At 37.0% G+C, this 15,279-nt stretch overlaps 1 protein-coding gene across 10 annotated transcripts in view; it reads left to right on the top strand.

Moving 5' to 3' along the window:
* Positions 1-15,279, top strand: part of camta1a (calmodulin binding transcription activator 1a) — a 656,204-nt gene that overhangs the window by 580,640 nt on the left and 60,285 nt on the right. For 6 of the 10 annotated variants that reach the window (XM_056449716.1, XM_056449720.1, XM_056449714.1 and 3 more), the window contains 3 exons: positions 1,387-3,614; positions 5,578-5,704; positions 5,845-6,000. In XM_056449716.1, the coding sequence (XP_056305691.1) occupies positions 1,387-3,614; positions 5,578-5,704; positions 5,845-6,000 (2,511 nt within the window). The remainder of the gene's footprint in view (positions 1-1,386; positions 3,615-5,577; positions 5,705-5,844; positions 6,001-15,279) is intronic. The other 4 variants (XM_056449722.1, XM_056449717.1, XM_056449723.1 and 1 more) reach the window with 1 other exon arrangement.

Genomic DNA, 15,279 nt, shown 5'->3' on the forward strand with positions numbered 1-15,279 from the left:
TAGAATCTGAATGCAGCCTTCATGATGCAAGCTAAGATTGCATCACTCAGCGATGCAATGTCAGACACAATGCACTCAAATGGAGCTAGTGACATCACTGTGAGGGGTAGGGTTAGGGGAGGGGTTAGGTGAGCCCATTAAAAAGCATTGGATAAAAATAATAATAATAATAATAATAATAATATCATTTATTTACAATGAAACAGCCAAATGAACAGTCATTTGGGGATTTTCTTTTTTGGGGTGGTACAGGTATGTAAATGCTATAGGCTGTTTTTTTACATCAAACATTGATCAAAAACGCTAATTTCAAAGCACTTCATGGGACCTTTAAATATGCCTGCAAGAACTTTAATAGATGTGGTGAGTATAGAGCAGAAAGCCACACTAGATATGCTGATTTATTGAGCTGTCTGTTGCAATGACACCACTGGGGGGCGTAATGTTCCTGCGGATGTAGGCAATCCAGTCAGAGCACTCTTTCTTTTTCTTTACTCAAGTATACAACAAATGAATTTTAACCTTGTGCTTCATCACAAATATCCAACACAGCACTTTACAATCCCATGGTGTTGCTCCTATAGGGTGTCGTAACTCTGAAGCAAATTGAATTGCGTGCTTAAAACAAATGATTGTGGGGTAGATGGATAGCCATTTGTTGTATGTTCATAAAAATTCAATTGCCAAGTGTGCAGTAAAATGACTAATGAGACATATCAGCCATTTATTAACTAAATGGTAAAGCTATGTGTTGGCTTCTCATGAAACGATTAATATTGATGATTGATGCTCTCTATAAAGGCTTGAATTAATCTCAGTGTTCATTCAAAGTATCAGCATGAAAGCATTTTATTCCATTTCAAAGACATTATGCGGGTCGTTTTCGGAAATGTTTGTTATTTTCAATGTGCAAAACAAACAGAGCTTCTTGTAGTGGTGTCATATATAAAATAGTAGGGTAGTTTGCGAAATTGACTTGTAGTTTCATGAATAAATGATAGGGAAAAGGGGGGATTTTGCTGATTATGTTCATTTAAATACACTTTTAATTATAAAATGTAAATATGTATAATACTATTAATAATAATGGGCAAAATTACACTTTTAAGGTAAGGAAATATAAAAAGTATATATAATTTATAATGTTTATAATGTTAATACTGCACTATTTATAAGTAATTATGATAGCCATATGTTTTGATGTGCGAATAAAAATACTAAATGCCATTTAGCAGTGATATGATTTACTCTTAATAAAATAGATTAAACGACATTATTAATAATACGAATGGAACAAGAAGAATTTATTATAATTGTTGTTGTTGTTGTTGTTAATCATGCATAAAAAGATTCAGGAAAGACCAACATTTTGTTATGTTTCTGCAGGTGCTGGGAGCAGTGTGCATCATAAATGTAACAGCGCCAAACACCGCATTATCTCTCCCAAAGTGGACCCTCGTTCAGGAGGCTACAGCAGCACCCACTCTGAGCTCCAGAATAATGACGTGTCAGAGGGTAAGACAGAACACAGCCACAGCAGCAAGAACAGCAGCGGGTCAGGAGGAGGGAGCGTACGAGAGAAACGCAATGGCAAGGTCCACAAACCTGTTCTGCTGCACCAGAATAGCACTGAGGTCTCCTCCACCAATCAGGTGGAAGTGCCAGACACGACCCAAAACTCCCCTGTATCCATCAGCAGCGGGCTCAACTCAGACCCTGACATGGCTGACAGCCCAGCGGTAACAGGCATGGGCCATGTTGCCTCCGTCATGAGCAGCCTATCCCAGAGTGTTTTCATGTCTGAGGTGACTGGGGATCCCGTCTACAGCATGTCCCCCACTGGAGGCCCCAATACCCATATTATGGGCCCTGATGCCACTCCTCACAGCCTAGTCCTAGCAGTCACCTCTGACAGCCACAAGTTTGCCTTTCCAGGAAGCGGGAGCGCAGATGCAGGTGGTCCCGGAGCAGACGGTTTGTCAATGCTGTCTGCCTCCGGCGTCTCTGAGGAGCTTGTCCTCTCCAGCAGCCTAGACTCCAGCAGCATCAAGATCCCAGAAACCACTATGAACTTCGATCCCGACTGCTTCCTGAATAATCCGAAGCAGGGCCAGACATATGGAGGAAATGGACTGAAGCAGGAGAATGTCGCATCCAATGCCTCATCCTCCTCAACAGCTAACACCAATGGTTTGCAACGTTCGCCAACAATATCAGATCCAACCTACAGCTTTAGTTCTGCACTGGTAAAAAACATCAAGACCGAGGACACTTCCTTCGAACAACAGCTTGCTAAAGAGGGGAACTACCAGGTAGGGCCTGTCGTAAGCTGTAGCGTATCCAATGGTGGTGGACAGAACTCACTCAGCTTGACTCCTGCTTCCTCTCTGCTGCCCTCTGGAGGTGGCCTAAGTCCAAGCACGACCTTGGAGCAGATGGACTTCAGCGCTATTGATGCAAAACAAGACTACTCCACTGGTCCCACCGCAGTTGGTTATACACAGGCAATGAACAGTTTGGCCCACCAGAACCGATCTCCAAGCTTTTTCCTTCAAGAACCACCACAGCCATCCCAAAACCAGCAAGGTCGGCAGAGCTCCAGCCAGAAGGGTCACATGATAGAACATAACACCCCTGATGGGACCTACATGGGTCTTCAGGTTGTCAAGACAGAATCACCTGGGAGTAATGGCCACCTCCACCACCATCACGCCCACCAAGGCCAGCACAGACCCAACTGCAATGGAGGCTCACCCACTGAGGTACAGGGACAGGCTGGCTCACTGCAGCTCCTCCAATATCAGGGAGGTTTCCCAGGTCTTGGTCCAGAGCATGAGGAAGTGGTCGGGATGGATCAAAGCCGCAATGTTGGGACCGGTCAAGCTGGGGTCACTGAGAATGGAACAGATGGTTTGCTAAAGTCCGGGGATCATCTGCAAGCCTGTGGCGGAGGAGGAGAGACTGCAGGAGCAGATCACTTCATGCAGCAGAGCTCTGAGAATGGAGCAGGAGCTGACGCTGTAGCTTTGAGAAATGGAAACAGCACAAACGGGCCCAACAACGCCTCACAACAACAACTCCAGCCACTGCTTCAGGGGGCTAATTTGGTTCAGGGGCTCTACAACACCCACCACGGACTTAGTGGAGCCGGAGCCAATGGTGGTGGAGGCACGGGAATGGAAATCAGCTTGGATCATTTCGACATCTCTTTTGGAAACCAGTTTTCAGATCTAATCAATGACTTCATCTCCGTGGACAGTGGAGCCACAGCTGTAGGGGCCACAGGGACGTTATACGCCCACCAGTTGGTGGCCCCGCCTGGGTCTGATGGAACAGCCAACTCTGGGGGGAACCAACAGCCAGGTCAAGAGGATACAAGCAACAGGACGACAGGATACAGCTCCTCAGAACTCTGCCTCCAGTCTTGCTGCAGCCCCCAGTCTTTAGGTGGAGGCGCTGGTGCCGGAGGAGGGTCAGGAGAGACAGGCCTGGCCTACATGCATGTCGCAGAAGTAGTGTCAGCAGCAGTGGCCCAGGGCACTCTAGGAATGTTGCAGGCCACCGGGCGACTTTTCATGGTCACAGACTACTCTCCAGAGTGGTCTTACCCAGAGGTATATCTGTTTGGATTAAACACTTTTCATTCAGTCTCATGACACATACCAATGCTTCACAAACAAAACATGTCTCAAAACATTATTACTTCAGGTAGTTGTTGTAGATGAATATAACTTGTTTTCATTTCACTACATTTTCATATTAAAAATATATGACATATTACTTTAAAAGTATTTAAAATTCCATGAGTGATATTGGTAATGTTAAGTAGTAGTTGTAGCAGTAGTAGTAGTAGTAGTTGTTGTTGTAGTAGCAGTAGTAGTTGTTGTTGTTGTTGTTGTTGTTGTAGTAGCAGTAGTAGTTGTAGTAGTAGCAGTTGTTGTAGCAGTAGTAGTAGTAGCAGTAGTAGTATTAGTAGTTGTAGTAGTAGCAGTTGTTGTAGCAGTAGTAGTAGTAGCACTAGTAGTAGTAGCAGTAGTAGTATTAGTAGTTGTAGTAGTAGCAGTAGTTGTAGTAGTAGTTGTTGTTGTAGCAGTAGTGATAGAAGTAGTAGCAGTAGTAGTAGTAGTAGTTGTTGTTGTTGTTGTTGTTGTAGCAGTAGTAGTAGTAGCAGTAGTATTATTTGTATTTGTAGCAGTAGTAGTAGTTGTTGTTGTAGCAGTAGTAATAGTAGCAGTAGGAGTAGTAGCAGTAGTAGTAGTAGTAGTAGAAGTAGTAGTAGCAGCAGCAGTAGTAGTAGCAGTAGTAGTAGTAGTAGTAGTAGTAGTAGTAGTAGTAGTAGTAGTAGTTGTTGTTGTTGTTGTTGTTGTATAGTTGTCATTCTTCAACACTGACATTCATGTTAAACACACCTAAATCGATTTTAATCTATCTAGAACTACACTAGCTTCCAACTGCCAGACATGCTGAATATGCCCCACAAAGTGTAATATTATTGTGTGGATTTGTTTTTTCGTCTAAACAATCTCACTCACTCACTTACATTTTATGGCTTATTCCCTGCTTTTTATCAGGCGTTGTCACCGCAGAACGAACCACTTCTAACACAATCTACATAGTATAAAGTCCTACAGAAATAAAAGTGACTTGGCTAGTAGTAGTGGTATTAATATACAGCTTAATGTTTAGATTATTTTAAACATTTTGTAGCCTATGTGTAATATTAGTATTACATTTGTATATTTTATATTATTTTATTATTATTTTATTTATTTTATTTTTACATTTATTTTTTAAGTGTTTAGTAACCCATAGGTGACATTCTGTGACTTTATATACATTATTTAAAGTTAAGATTAAATTATTCATTAAGATTATATTATTATTATTATTGTTGTTGTTGTTATTATTATTATTATTATTATTATTATTATTATTATTATTATTATTATTATTATTAGTATTATCGTTATTACTATTATTATTATTATTATTATTATTATTATTATTATTATTATTATTGGGTGACACGGTGGCTCAGTGGTTAGCACTGTCACCTCACAGTTTGCATGTTCTCCCCGTGTTCGCGTGGGTTTCCTCCAGGTGCTCCAGTTTCCCCCACAGTCCAAAGACTGGTACAGGTGATTTGAATAAACTAAATTGACCGTAGTGTATGAGTGTTTTCCAGTACTAGTATAGTGTAGCTTTACTTTTAATCATGTTTTTAAAACATATTTAGTAGCCTAGGAATTATATTATTACTTTTTATTATAATATTTATTCATACATTTTTATTTGTAATTCATTTCTGTACTGACTTATGAACCCTGTGTTTAATGTTTAAACATCTCCTGAACTGTTGCAGTATTTCACCACGAGATGGCAGAATTCCCTTAAATACACATTTAAAAAATATAGTTCAGGTCTAGTGTTTTTCTCCTCCACAAGATGGCACTATAATATGTGTATTTTAATCTCCTTATATTTTATTTCGTATTGTAAATTGAAATGCTTAAAGACTGATAGTATTATCTTTTTGATGTGTATTTTATATATATATTATATATTTATGTATTTCAGGGTGGTGTGAAGGTCTTAATCACAGGCCCGTGGCAGGAAGACAGCAGCAGCTACACTTGTCTGTTTGACCAGATTTCTGTCCCTGCTTCCCTCATCCAGCCAGGGGTTTTGCGTTGCTACTGTCCCGGTAATTTCACATTGACACATACAGACTAATTAATATACTTTGTTTAAAAACTACATATGAATTTACCATTTTAAAAAAATGTTGAAGTAGGAGAGATAAGTAAACTGTCTAAGTGTAATTTCCTCTGATCTCTAATTAAGGGATTATGTGTGTGTCTTCAGCCCATGACACAGGCTTGGTGACTCTACAGGTGGCTGTCAGTAATCAAATCATCTCTAACTCAGTAGTGTTTGAGTATAAAGCCCGTGCTCTGCCCTCCCTGCCTTCATCTCAGCACGACTGGCTGTCACTTGACGGTAAGTCTTCCTCTCTGTCTTTTTTAGCATTTGTGAGAGAGGAAGAAGAAAAAAAGTATCACATTTGCTAAATCCGGAACCCATCATGTGACCCCCTGATTATTGAGCTGCTTGAAGTAGGTGATTATATAATGGTGTCTTCTTGGCCCAAGGCATTTCTAATTATCCCACATTCAATATTAACAAATTAAAATGACTACTGATCGAGATTAAGGGTATGTAATGAAGATAAAGAGCGAGAGAGAGAGAGAGAGCAACAGCAGTAGAGTTTGTAGGGGAGAGTGCGGAAGGTTGCAGCATGAGGCAGTCGCAACAAGTCTTATTCCTGCATTCAGGAATGAGCTAGAATGATGATATTTATACTACATATTTTCAGTTAGACCCTCCTTCAATCTGAAAGAAATCAGTCATACATGACTATTCCTTCAATATAAAACTCATTTTTAGGGGAAAAATCTATATTTTTTTAATGTTCAGAAAATGTCTCATACTGTCTAATCTGTTTTTGTCAAACATTAATATAATTTAATTTAAATCACTGTTTCCTTAGGTATAGCTATTAGCGTTAAGGCTATTGTATCTCCCTAGCATAGACAGTTTAATCAGGGTTGACAGCATGCTGTTGCAACTGTCCCCAATTATACAATACACTTAATACAATACGCTTGCCATATTAACAATGTACAATTTTTATTTTACCACAGTTTCAATGTAATTTAATTTGAAAGAATAAATTTTTTGATTAATTCATTCATTTCTGTGTTTTTTATGCCTGATAACTGGTTGTTGCTTCTTTTAATAGTCTGTATTTATATGGCCAATTTAACACATTTAACAATTTAACCAATTTACATTTAGTCTGTTTACCAAAAAATAAAAATAAAATGCAATCCAATTTTTTCTATTGCTGCATTTAAATTAATGTTGCAACTGTCCCTGTGGGTTGTTGTCCCATGCTAGGGGTCAGTTGCAACGTTTGACTTTGTCTGTTCAAGTTTTAATTCTGTATATATTATCATATGTACACATATTATAGCAATGTGGGTGGGTGTCCAATAGATGTGGGTTTATTATATTAAAATGTTGGGTTTCCACAAAAAAAATTGTCTCTGAGAAACTGAAAGAAATGCAAAAAGTGTTGCAACTGTCCCCACTCTCCCCTACTACCAAGCTCAGTATAATTGAGTACACCTCATTTTGAAAATGAATATTTGTATCCATTTCTCAGTGAATACAGGCAATGTATTTTGGTGCATTTAAACAAAACAGATTTATTAAACAGATATTTTTATTAAAATAATATTTTAGTCACCAAACATATTTAGAAATTGAAAGATAATACAATTAAATTCAAGCAAAATAAAAGAAAATTACAACATGCAAATTTTTTACAATTTTTTTTCAATTTTTTTTTTTTGCTTTTTTTGCTTTTTATTACAATTGTATTTAATATTTTAACCATATAAATTTGGGTGTACCAGTTTTTGGATCGTTATCGTAAGTTATTTTGTTAGATAAGCTCCAGATTTGGTTTTAGTACTGACTAATCTAATGTATGTGCGCAAATATAATATTGTATATATGAATTTAAAAGACAGATTTGTGAGGGGTGTACTTAGATATGCTGAGCACTGTATCCTGTCATAAACACAGAAAGTCAGCCAGTGGACAAAACTAGTCAGACATACTACAGCTATCTGTATTTAAATATGTATTATATATTCACTTTATAATTTTATTCATTGTTTACGTATTCTGCAATGCTTTGTGGTTTTAATGTCCATGTGCAATGTTTAGCTCACAGCTGACCTCTAGATGGGGATATAGGGCATGTTTAGGAAATAAAGCAGCTTTCAGTTGAAGTTGGAAAAACAGGAGGGCAGTGGATATGGACTAATATTGGAACCCTTGGTAAATATGAGCAAACGAGGCTGTTAAAAAAATGTCTTTAATGTACAAACTGTTTATCCAAACAGTTTGTGCTGTTGTAAGTGTTGTCAGATTGTATTTTTGGAGACTTTCTTACCCCAAAACCCAGTTAACTCCTGGAGTTCTCCAGCTGGAATATTTCAAAAATGTTCTGAAAAATTGTAGCACAAATATTTTATAAGTAAATGTTACTGTGTATGCAGGTCTTTTTTTTTTTTTTTATGTAATTACAAAATTACATAAAAAGGACATTACTTTACATTACATTACATTAACTCTCTTTGTTCCTATTTACCAAGGGTGCCAAGGTGTGTTATTCTGAGTCAGAGGGAGTGCAGACCACCCTGCGGTCAGGTTAAATCTCTGTTTAAGGGCTTTAAGGAACAACAGGAGGAGCTTTTGATGCTTTTTTTGCTCTTTGTGCTTTAATCTAACTGAAGCATGGCAAGCACAAAGGCGAGATGGAGGCAGTAATTTATATAAGTGGTTAATACTTTAAGGTCAAGGGGAAGGGCAGTCTGGGAATAGTACACTGACGACTTTGATGAGCTTTTTGTGACATAAGACAAGCTGAAGGTTGATTGCTTCCTCACATCTGGCATGACTTTGTGTCTCTGTATTTGTATGGAACTTTTGTGTTTAGTTTTGCACAAAATGCACAATTGTATTATGCAATATTTTATTAACATTAACTCAATGTGCAGTGTGGTTGTTAAATTAACTAATGCACTATAGAAATCATGAACTAAACTGATTTAATTCATAAATAATACATTTATAAGTAGTCAATTTATTATTATAATTATAATTATAATATTTTATCACTATTATTGCAACACATATATATTATTGCACTATTATTACTATAGTGTAAAGTACTTTTGTTCATTGTTAAACAATGTCATACTATTAAAAATGTTTTGATCAATTTAATTTAATATTTCTGAAAGAAAATATATTATCAAATGTAACATTTCGGAAACTAAAACTGAAATAAGTTCAAGCTCTGAAATTAGTTAAAATAGATAAAAATATAGGTAAAAACACATTCCTTTTTACAAATAATTGAACAAAAACAACAACAAAAAACAACTTTAAACGTAATGTTAGAAATATAAAAATATTAACAAATACTTTAATAGTTTATACTGATCTAAGTTCATTCTTAATACTTGTTTAAAATGTATAATAAGAGTGTAAGTTTGTTTCAAAGAAAGACATTTGCCTCAAATTCACTATTAAACAATTCTTGCTGCATGTCTTCGCACACACTTTGGTGAACTTTCCCCAAGTGTCCTTTAGCTGTCCCAGTCTGTTAGTGTTAACTTAAACACAAGGGTTTAAGTCTAATCATGCCATCGCTGTAGGGGATTTGCCCTCTTTAAAGCCTGGCAAACTAAATACAATCCCACACACATGCTTCAGCGATACCCAGGCTGCCTCAAACCGAGACTGTGGCGTCAAAGAGCTTATGAAAATATTGGAGCATATGGACAAAGCAACACGACTGCCAATTTGACGTCCGAAGCTCTAATCTCCTTGCTCCGATCAGGTGGTTGGAGGTTTAGCCAAGACAAACTATTGGGATGAATGGTTTGGCCAGTGAGGAGTTGCAGCCAGCGTTCAGATACAGTATGTGTTTCACAAGCCTGATGTTTGGAGAGCAGAAGACTGAGCTAAACCAGTATTGCAGCAAACAGTAGTGGTTCTAGAGCAGTGTTTCTCAACCACATTCCTGGAGGACCACCAGCTCGTCACATTTTCCATTCCTGCGTCCCTATTCGCGTACTTTTACTATGCCCTAAAAGTATGTACTTAGAAGGAAAGTATGTGAAGGAAAAATATCTAATTTTGAGTGTGTAACAGAGGAGTATGCAAGATTTGGTACATGCTACTTCCTCATTAACATGTCGTTGTGTTGCTTAGTTATGAGCCATGTCAATCATGGACACATCATCCACATTTCTGTCATATGTCATTTCCTACTTTATTGGAGAAGCAGCAGCAGATTAATCTCCCATTCACGAGTCTTTCATGCAGAGAAATCTCCTTAGGTCTTTGGATAATTAAGCATTCAGATGTTAATGTCCAAAAACGTCTTTATATAAGTTCAGTATTGATGTTGCAGGTGAAATCTAAAACATAAAACGCGATTTAAATAGTCTCCAGTTGGCTAGATATTAATTAACAGTCATATAAACATCTTTACCGAAGCCTCTCTTCTCGACGGTTGGTCTCGCGCATCCATCATGTTTGTAGTTTGTTTACACTTTTCACCTGCGTTTGTAGTTCTAATCGAATTCACGTCCAATGCGTAATGTACTGTGGGCAATATCAGCGGTTAGAGTATGGACGCTTCTACACTTTTTACCGAAATTTTACAAATTTTACCGAAAATAGTAAATCATGCAGGAACCCTTGGCATACTTTTTTCAACATACTACGGTTTGGGACATACTAAATCTATTTTCAAAGAATACATGTCTCCTTAACCAAACAAACCTGATTCAGATCATCAGCTCATTGGCCGAGACCTAATGATGACCTGTGATGTGTGTGACAGACAAAGAAGACATCCAAAACATGCAGTGTTGGTGGTCCTCCAGGAACGTGGTTGAGAAACACTGTTCTATAGCGCAGTGACTGGGGGGACAATAAAATTGCCACTTGTGATTAAGAGGCAACACTTTATTGTTTTCTTTGTTTAACTACGCAGTAAAGTGCAATTCCAGAGAAAAAATCTACTCAATCACAGTAATTTAAAGGCGCATTATGTAAGTTTGACACCCAGTGGTTGAACTAGGTATTGCACTCCTGGATCAAAACAAACGCAAGTGTAGGTTGCCAGATTAAGGACAGGAGCGAGTGATTTTAACCGTGTTGTAAATAAAATGAATATTTTCCATCTTAAAAGTAGTTTTTGTCCTAACCAACACCTCGAATTGATATATTAGAAACTGTTTCTATTTCTCACAGGTGAACAACAGAAAACTATGACAATGATCATCTCAGTTAAACCTCATGTGCTTTAATCAGTGATAAACTAACAATGTGACAATGTGAATTTGAATGCCATTTCAAGCAGGAGCAGATATTTCACCTCACGCGGAAAACACATTTTCAAAGCAGAATAACTGACTTTAGTATTGTTTTTCAGCATGTTTACTTAGCATGTTTCTTAAATATCTGCAAACAAATTAGGGTAATGTTATGCTTCAGAAGAGTCAAAAACTTACAGCACTTTTAAGTTTATAAGTTAAAGTCCATCAATTTTCCTGGATAAGCAGAAGAAAATGGATAGAATTTAACTCATTTTATCCAGTGGTGTAAAGTAATGAATTCCAAATACTCAAATTACTGTGATTAAGTTTTTTCTTAGGAAAATTGTTCTTTACTTTACTGTGTAAGTACTTTTAATGCTCTATTTTCCTAGTAACTTCTTTATATGTTTGTTTGAATAATCAGTCCTGTGATTCCTGTCCAGTCAAATCACACATAAAAAAATTCTATCAAAAAGCAAAAAGACATAGACTTTAAAGCATTAAATGTGTTCAAGAAGATGCTAAATTTAAGATTTCTGGTTGAGCGAGCTAATGGAGTAGATGTGTGTTTGTCACTCCCGTGTGTTTTTGATTTAAACTTGCATAAAGCCCATTTACTTTACTTGTGAAGTCAAAATCTGGACATTTCTAAGTAAAACTATCTTTTCGATTAAACATGACCTCTAAATCACTTAAACAGAGCAAAAAAGAAGCGAAAACTGACCCCTCCGAGGATGCCGCGAACGTGCTAAACATTGTGGCGATGGTCAGATTTGAATTTATTTGTGTACATTATGGATTTGGTCTCTGGATCTTTCCTAGTTAATGGCATACAGTACTAGTCAGTACATACATAACTAGCTTCCCAGTCTTGTTCAAACTGATTATTTTGTAAATGCATATATAACTAACCACAATTATTATTCCACAATTTCAATTACAGGGGGCAGAAGCTGTTTAACATGGGGCACTGAAACACCCCTGACAGTAAAAAGGGACCCCAGGCAAAGTGCTCTCACACTTACTGGATATCATGCATGTATCTATTAAACGTACAGTTTTTGTAGATATTTAATATGGGAGGTGTGTGTGCGGGTGTGTGTTTTAAGGACAAGCTAAGTGCTCTGTCTCCTATGAGTCTGAGTACAGCAGCGAGTGCCAGTGCCTGTGTGTGGTGCTGTTTGTCTGTGGAGGTGGGGGTGGGAGGGGGGTGAGGGTTGTTACTGCAGTGTGCATTGACAGGGTAAAGTAGGGCATGGTGGAGGAGCCTGTGGAAAGGGACAGCTGCAATGCAGACAGCCCTTAAGGCAGAGAAAGGGATCAACAGAGGACCAAACGAGGCCCATTCAAACAGCACAGCACCAGGTCATTCACATCTCACAGAGAGCACAGTCAACCATGCATGCACTTGACTCTCTGGGTTTGGTTTATGAAAAACAAGTAATGCATGCTATGTTGTATTTAAAGCTATTCAAATGACTAATCAAATGATCTATGCTATACTACAGTATGGTCATTCAACATTAATGGAGGTTTGGTGTACAGCGTGTAACTCTGTGTTTTATAAACGTAAGTAGCGAAAGGCAGGTTTAGTGGATTAGTGGTTAAGAATAAGCTTAACTGAATTAGAGTGAGTCATCAGTTGGTTTGACTTTAAGCACGTCATGAAACACAGTGCTGCCTGGAAATGAGGGTGTGTGTGCAAGGAAATCACAAAGCCATTTTGAAAGTTATTCCCGACTACTGATCTTACTCATGAAATAATGGGTGGCTCAAACGAGTGTGGTATTCAGAAGTGAATTTGCAATAGATTAAGCAAATTTGCCTTTGAATTTACTTATCCTCAGGCCATCCAAGATATAGGTGGCTCTCTTTTCTTAAGTAGAGTATTAAAGAAGAATTGTTTTTGCTTAAAACCGCTGACTAAAAGGTGAATATGGTAATACTGGCACTTTGAGAGTAATAAAAAACATATACAAACAAAACAAATTTATTTACCTATGGCTCCTCAGATACCTCAGATACCACAGTCTAGAGCCTGGGCTTCCTGTTAATTACATACAATCAAAATGCTACTTGTCCTGGAAGCTGTACTCTATATTTTAAAATAAAGAAATAAATAAAATGATTTTAGTTCATAAGATTTAAATGTATTGATTTAATATACATTAATATACATAATACATATACATACACTGTAAAACCCAACTTTATCAAATGAAATGAGTGTAGTTAACTCAAAATTGACTGAAAGTTAATTCTACTCATTTGAAAAGAGTTTTAAACTCAGTGTTGAAGGTACTGAGTTAAGTAAATACCTCATTACTTAAACTTAAATGGCGTAAGTTCACAGTACTCATATAGATAAGTTTTTTTTAACTCAAATGGTTTTTAGCAATCGGTTTCCTCAAACGGTTGAGTTGCCCTAACTTATTGGGTTTTACAGTACTCAGTAGGTTTGAGTTCTATTCATTTATTGGGTTTTACTGTGCTCAAGTTGCTTTGTTTACTCAAATGGAGTAAGTTCACAGTACTTATAAAGATTCATTTTTTAACTTAAATGGTTTGTTGCAATCGGTTTCTTCAAATGGTTTGAGTTACTGTACCCTAACTTTTTGGGTTTTACAGTGTACATTTAATATACATAGATTTGGGTGTTAATTTTGTTTTACACTGTATATGTTCTGTTTTTTTAACCCCCAAAGTGTTGGTAGAATTGAATAAAATTGTTATTTGATAGATTTTACACAAACGTTACAAAAATACAAGTATCCCATACATTTTGAAATAAAACTGTCGAGTCTTGTTTCCATTGTGGTCCTCGCTGTTAAAAAAACAAAGTATGGCTGCAAAATACAGTTAATGCATAAAACAAAAAGTACCTCCACATTTTAAAACAGGAACAAAATTATTCACAATACAATAACATACAAAAATCATCATCATCATCTACCATGCAAACTAGCTATCCCCATTCAACAACCATCTTTTGATTGCTTTTTTGAACTTTCTGAGGTCTTGTATTTCCTTAATACAAGATTTGCTCCACATGATTGCACTTGTATATAAAAACATTTTTCCCATTACACTTCTAAATTTAAATTAACAAATATTAAAATCCCAACTCCTAGTACTCTATGAATGCTGTTACCTCACCATTTGAAAATAGTAGATGTTGACCTATTGGTCACCTATATCTTGAATGGCCTGAGGTTGAGAAAATGAACAGCATTTCTTTTTCCTGGGTTGGCTATCACTTTAATTGGTGAAGTTGTTCAGAATATTAATGGGCAATTGTATAAACTTACAAAACATGACATTTGAGATTAAAAGTATGTTCTTTGTTTGTAATGTTTTTGTTACAACAATAGTGAATATTTCTACAAGTACCATGTATAGAAAATATAGTGTGTGTAAGATAAAACACTTGTATTGGTCATTTCTAATTCACTTTGGAAGTATCTGCTAATTAAATGTACACTGTAAACAATATGTTGCTCTCTTAAATTTTTAAGTTGAACCAATTTAACTTTACATTTAAGTCATTTTTACTTGCGTCAATTAAGCTCACTTAACACAAGTTATAATGTTTAGCTTAAAACAATAAGTTCAAACCTGATTAACTTATTAAATTGTTAAAGTAACATAAAAACATAAGTTGCCATGGCTTTTTATTTTGTATTTTTTACAGTCTACGCCGAGGACGTGTCTGACGTAACGGTGTTATTTCTTCTTAGGCCATATCTGTAAAATCCCTCTCCATCCATTCACTGGATTTTGGAGGTTTGCGGAGTGTCTCTCACTCCTGGTCATTAAACCACAGCCTGTTTTCTATATCGAGCCCTACTGTCAAATAAAACGATTTGAAGACAAGGCTCAGCGTCTGCTGTTTGACACGACATTTATCGTTTCCTTTCAGCTGCGCGCTCTGATGCTCTAATGGCACACAGCTGCCTGCCTTGATTTGTCATAATGCAGAATGGGGGCGGGGCTTCGCTGCTCTCTGCAGCATTGCAGGTACGAAGCCACAGGCTGGAGTCGTCGTGCACTGTAACCATGACCAATATATTGTCTTCATGCCAGTTCATATTGTCCGCCGTGGGTCTAAATCACTGTCTAGTTATTCAGTAGTCAGCCGATGCTTTTCTTTATCTGTTAGTTAGATCAACCAGTATTTTAATAGCAGTTTAGTTCAAGCCATTCGAACATTGTGGGAAAACAAACATAAAATCATTTGTCTGGTCACGTATAACTATACATATCCTGGTTCATTTTTAGGTTGCCTCCAAAATAAAAGCTAATTTGGTTC

The sequence above is a fragment of the Danio aesculapii genome, chromosome 23 (genome assembly GCF_903798145.1).
Source record: "Danio aesculapii chromosome 23, fDanAes4.1, whole genome shotgun sequence".
Lineage (NCBI taxonomy): Eukaryota > Metazoa > Chordata > Actinopteri > Cypriniformes > Danionidae > Danio > Danio aesculapii.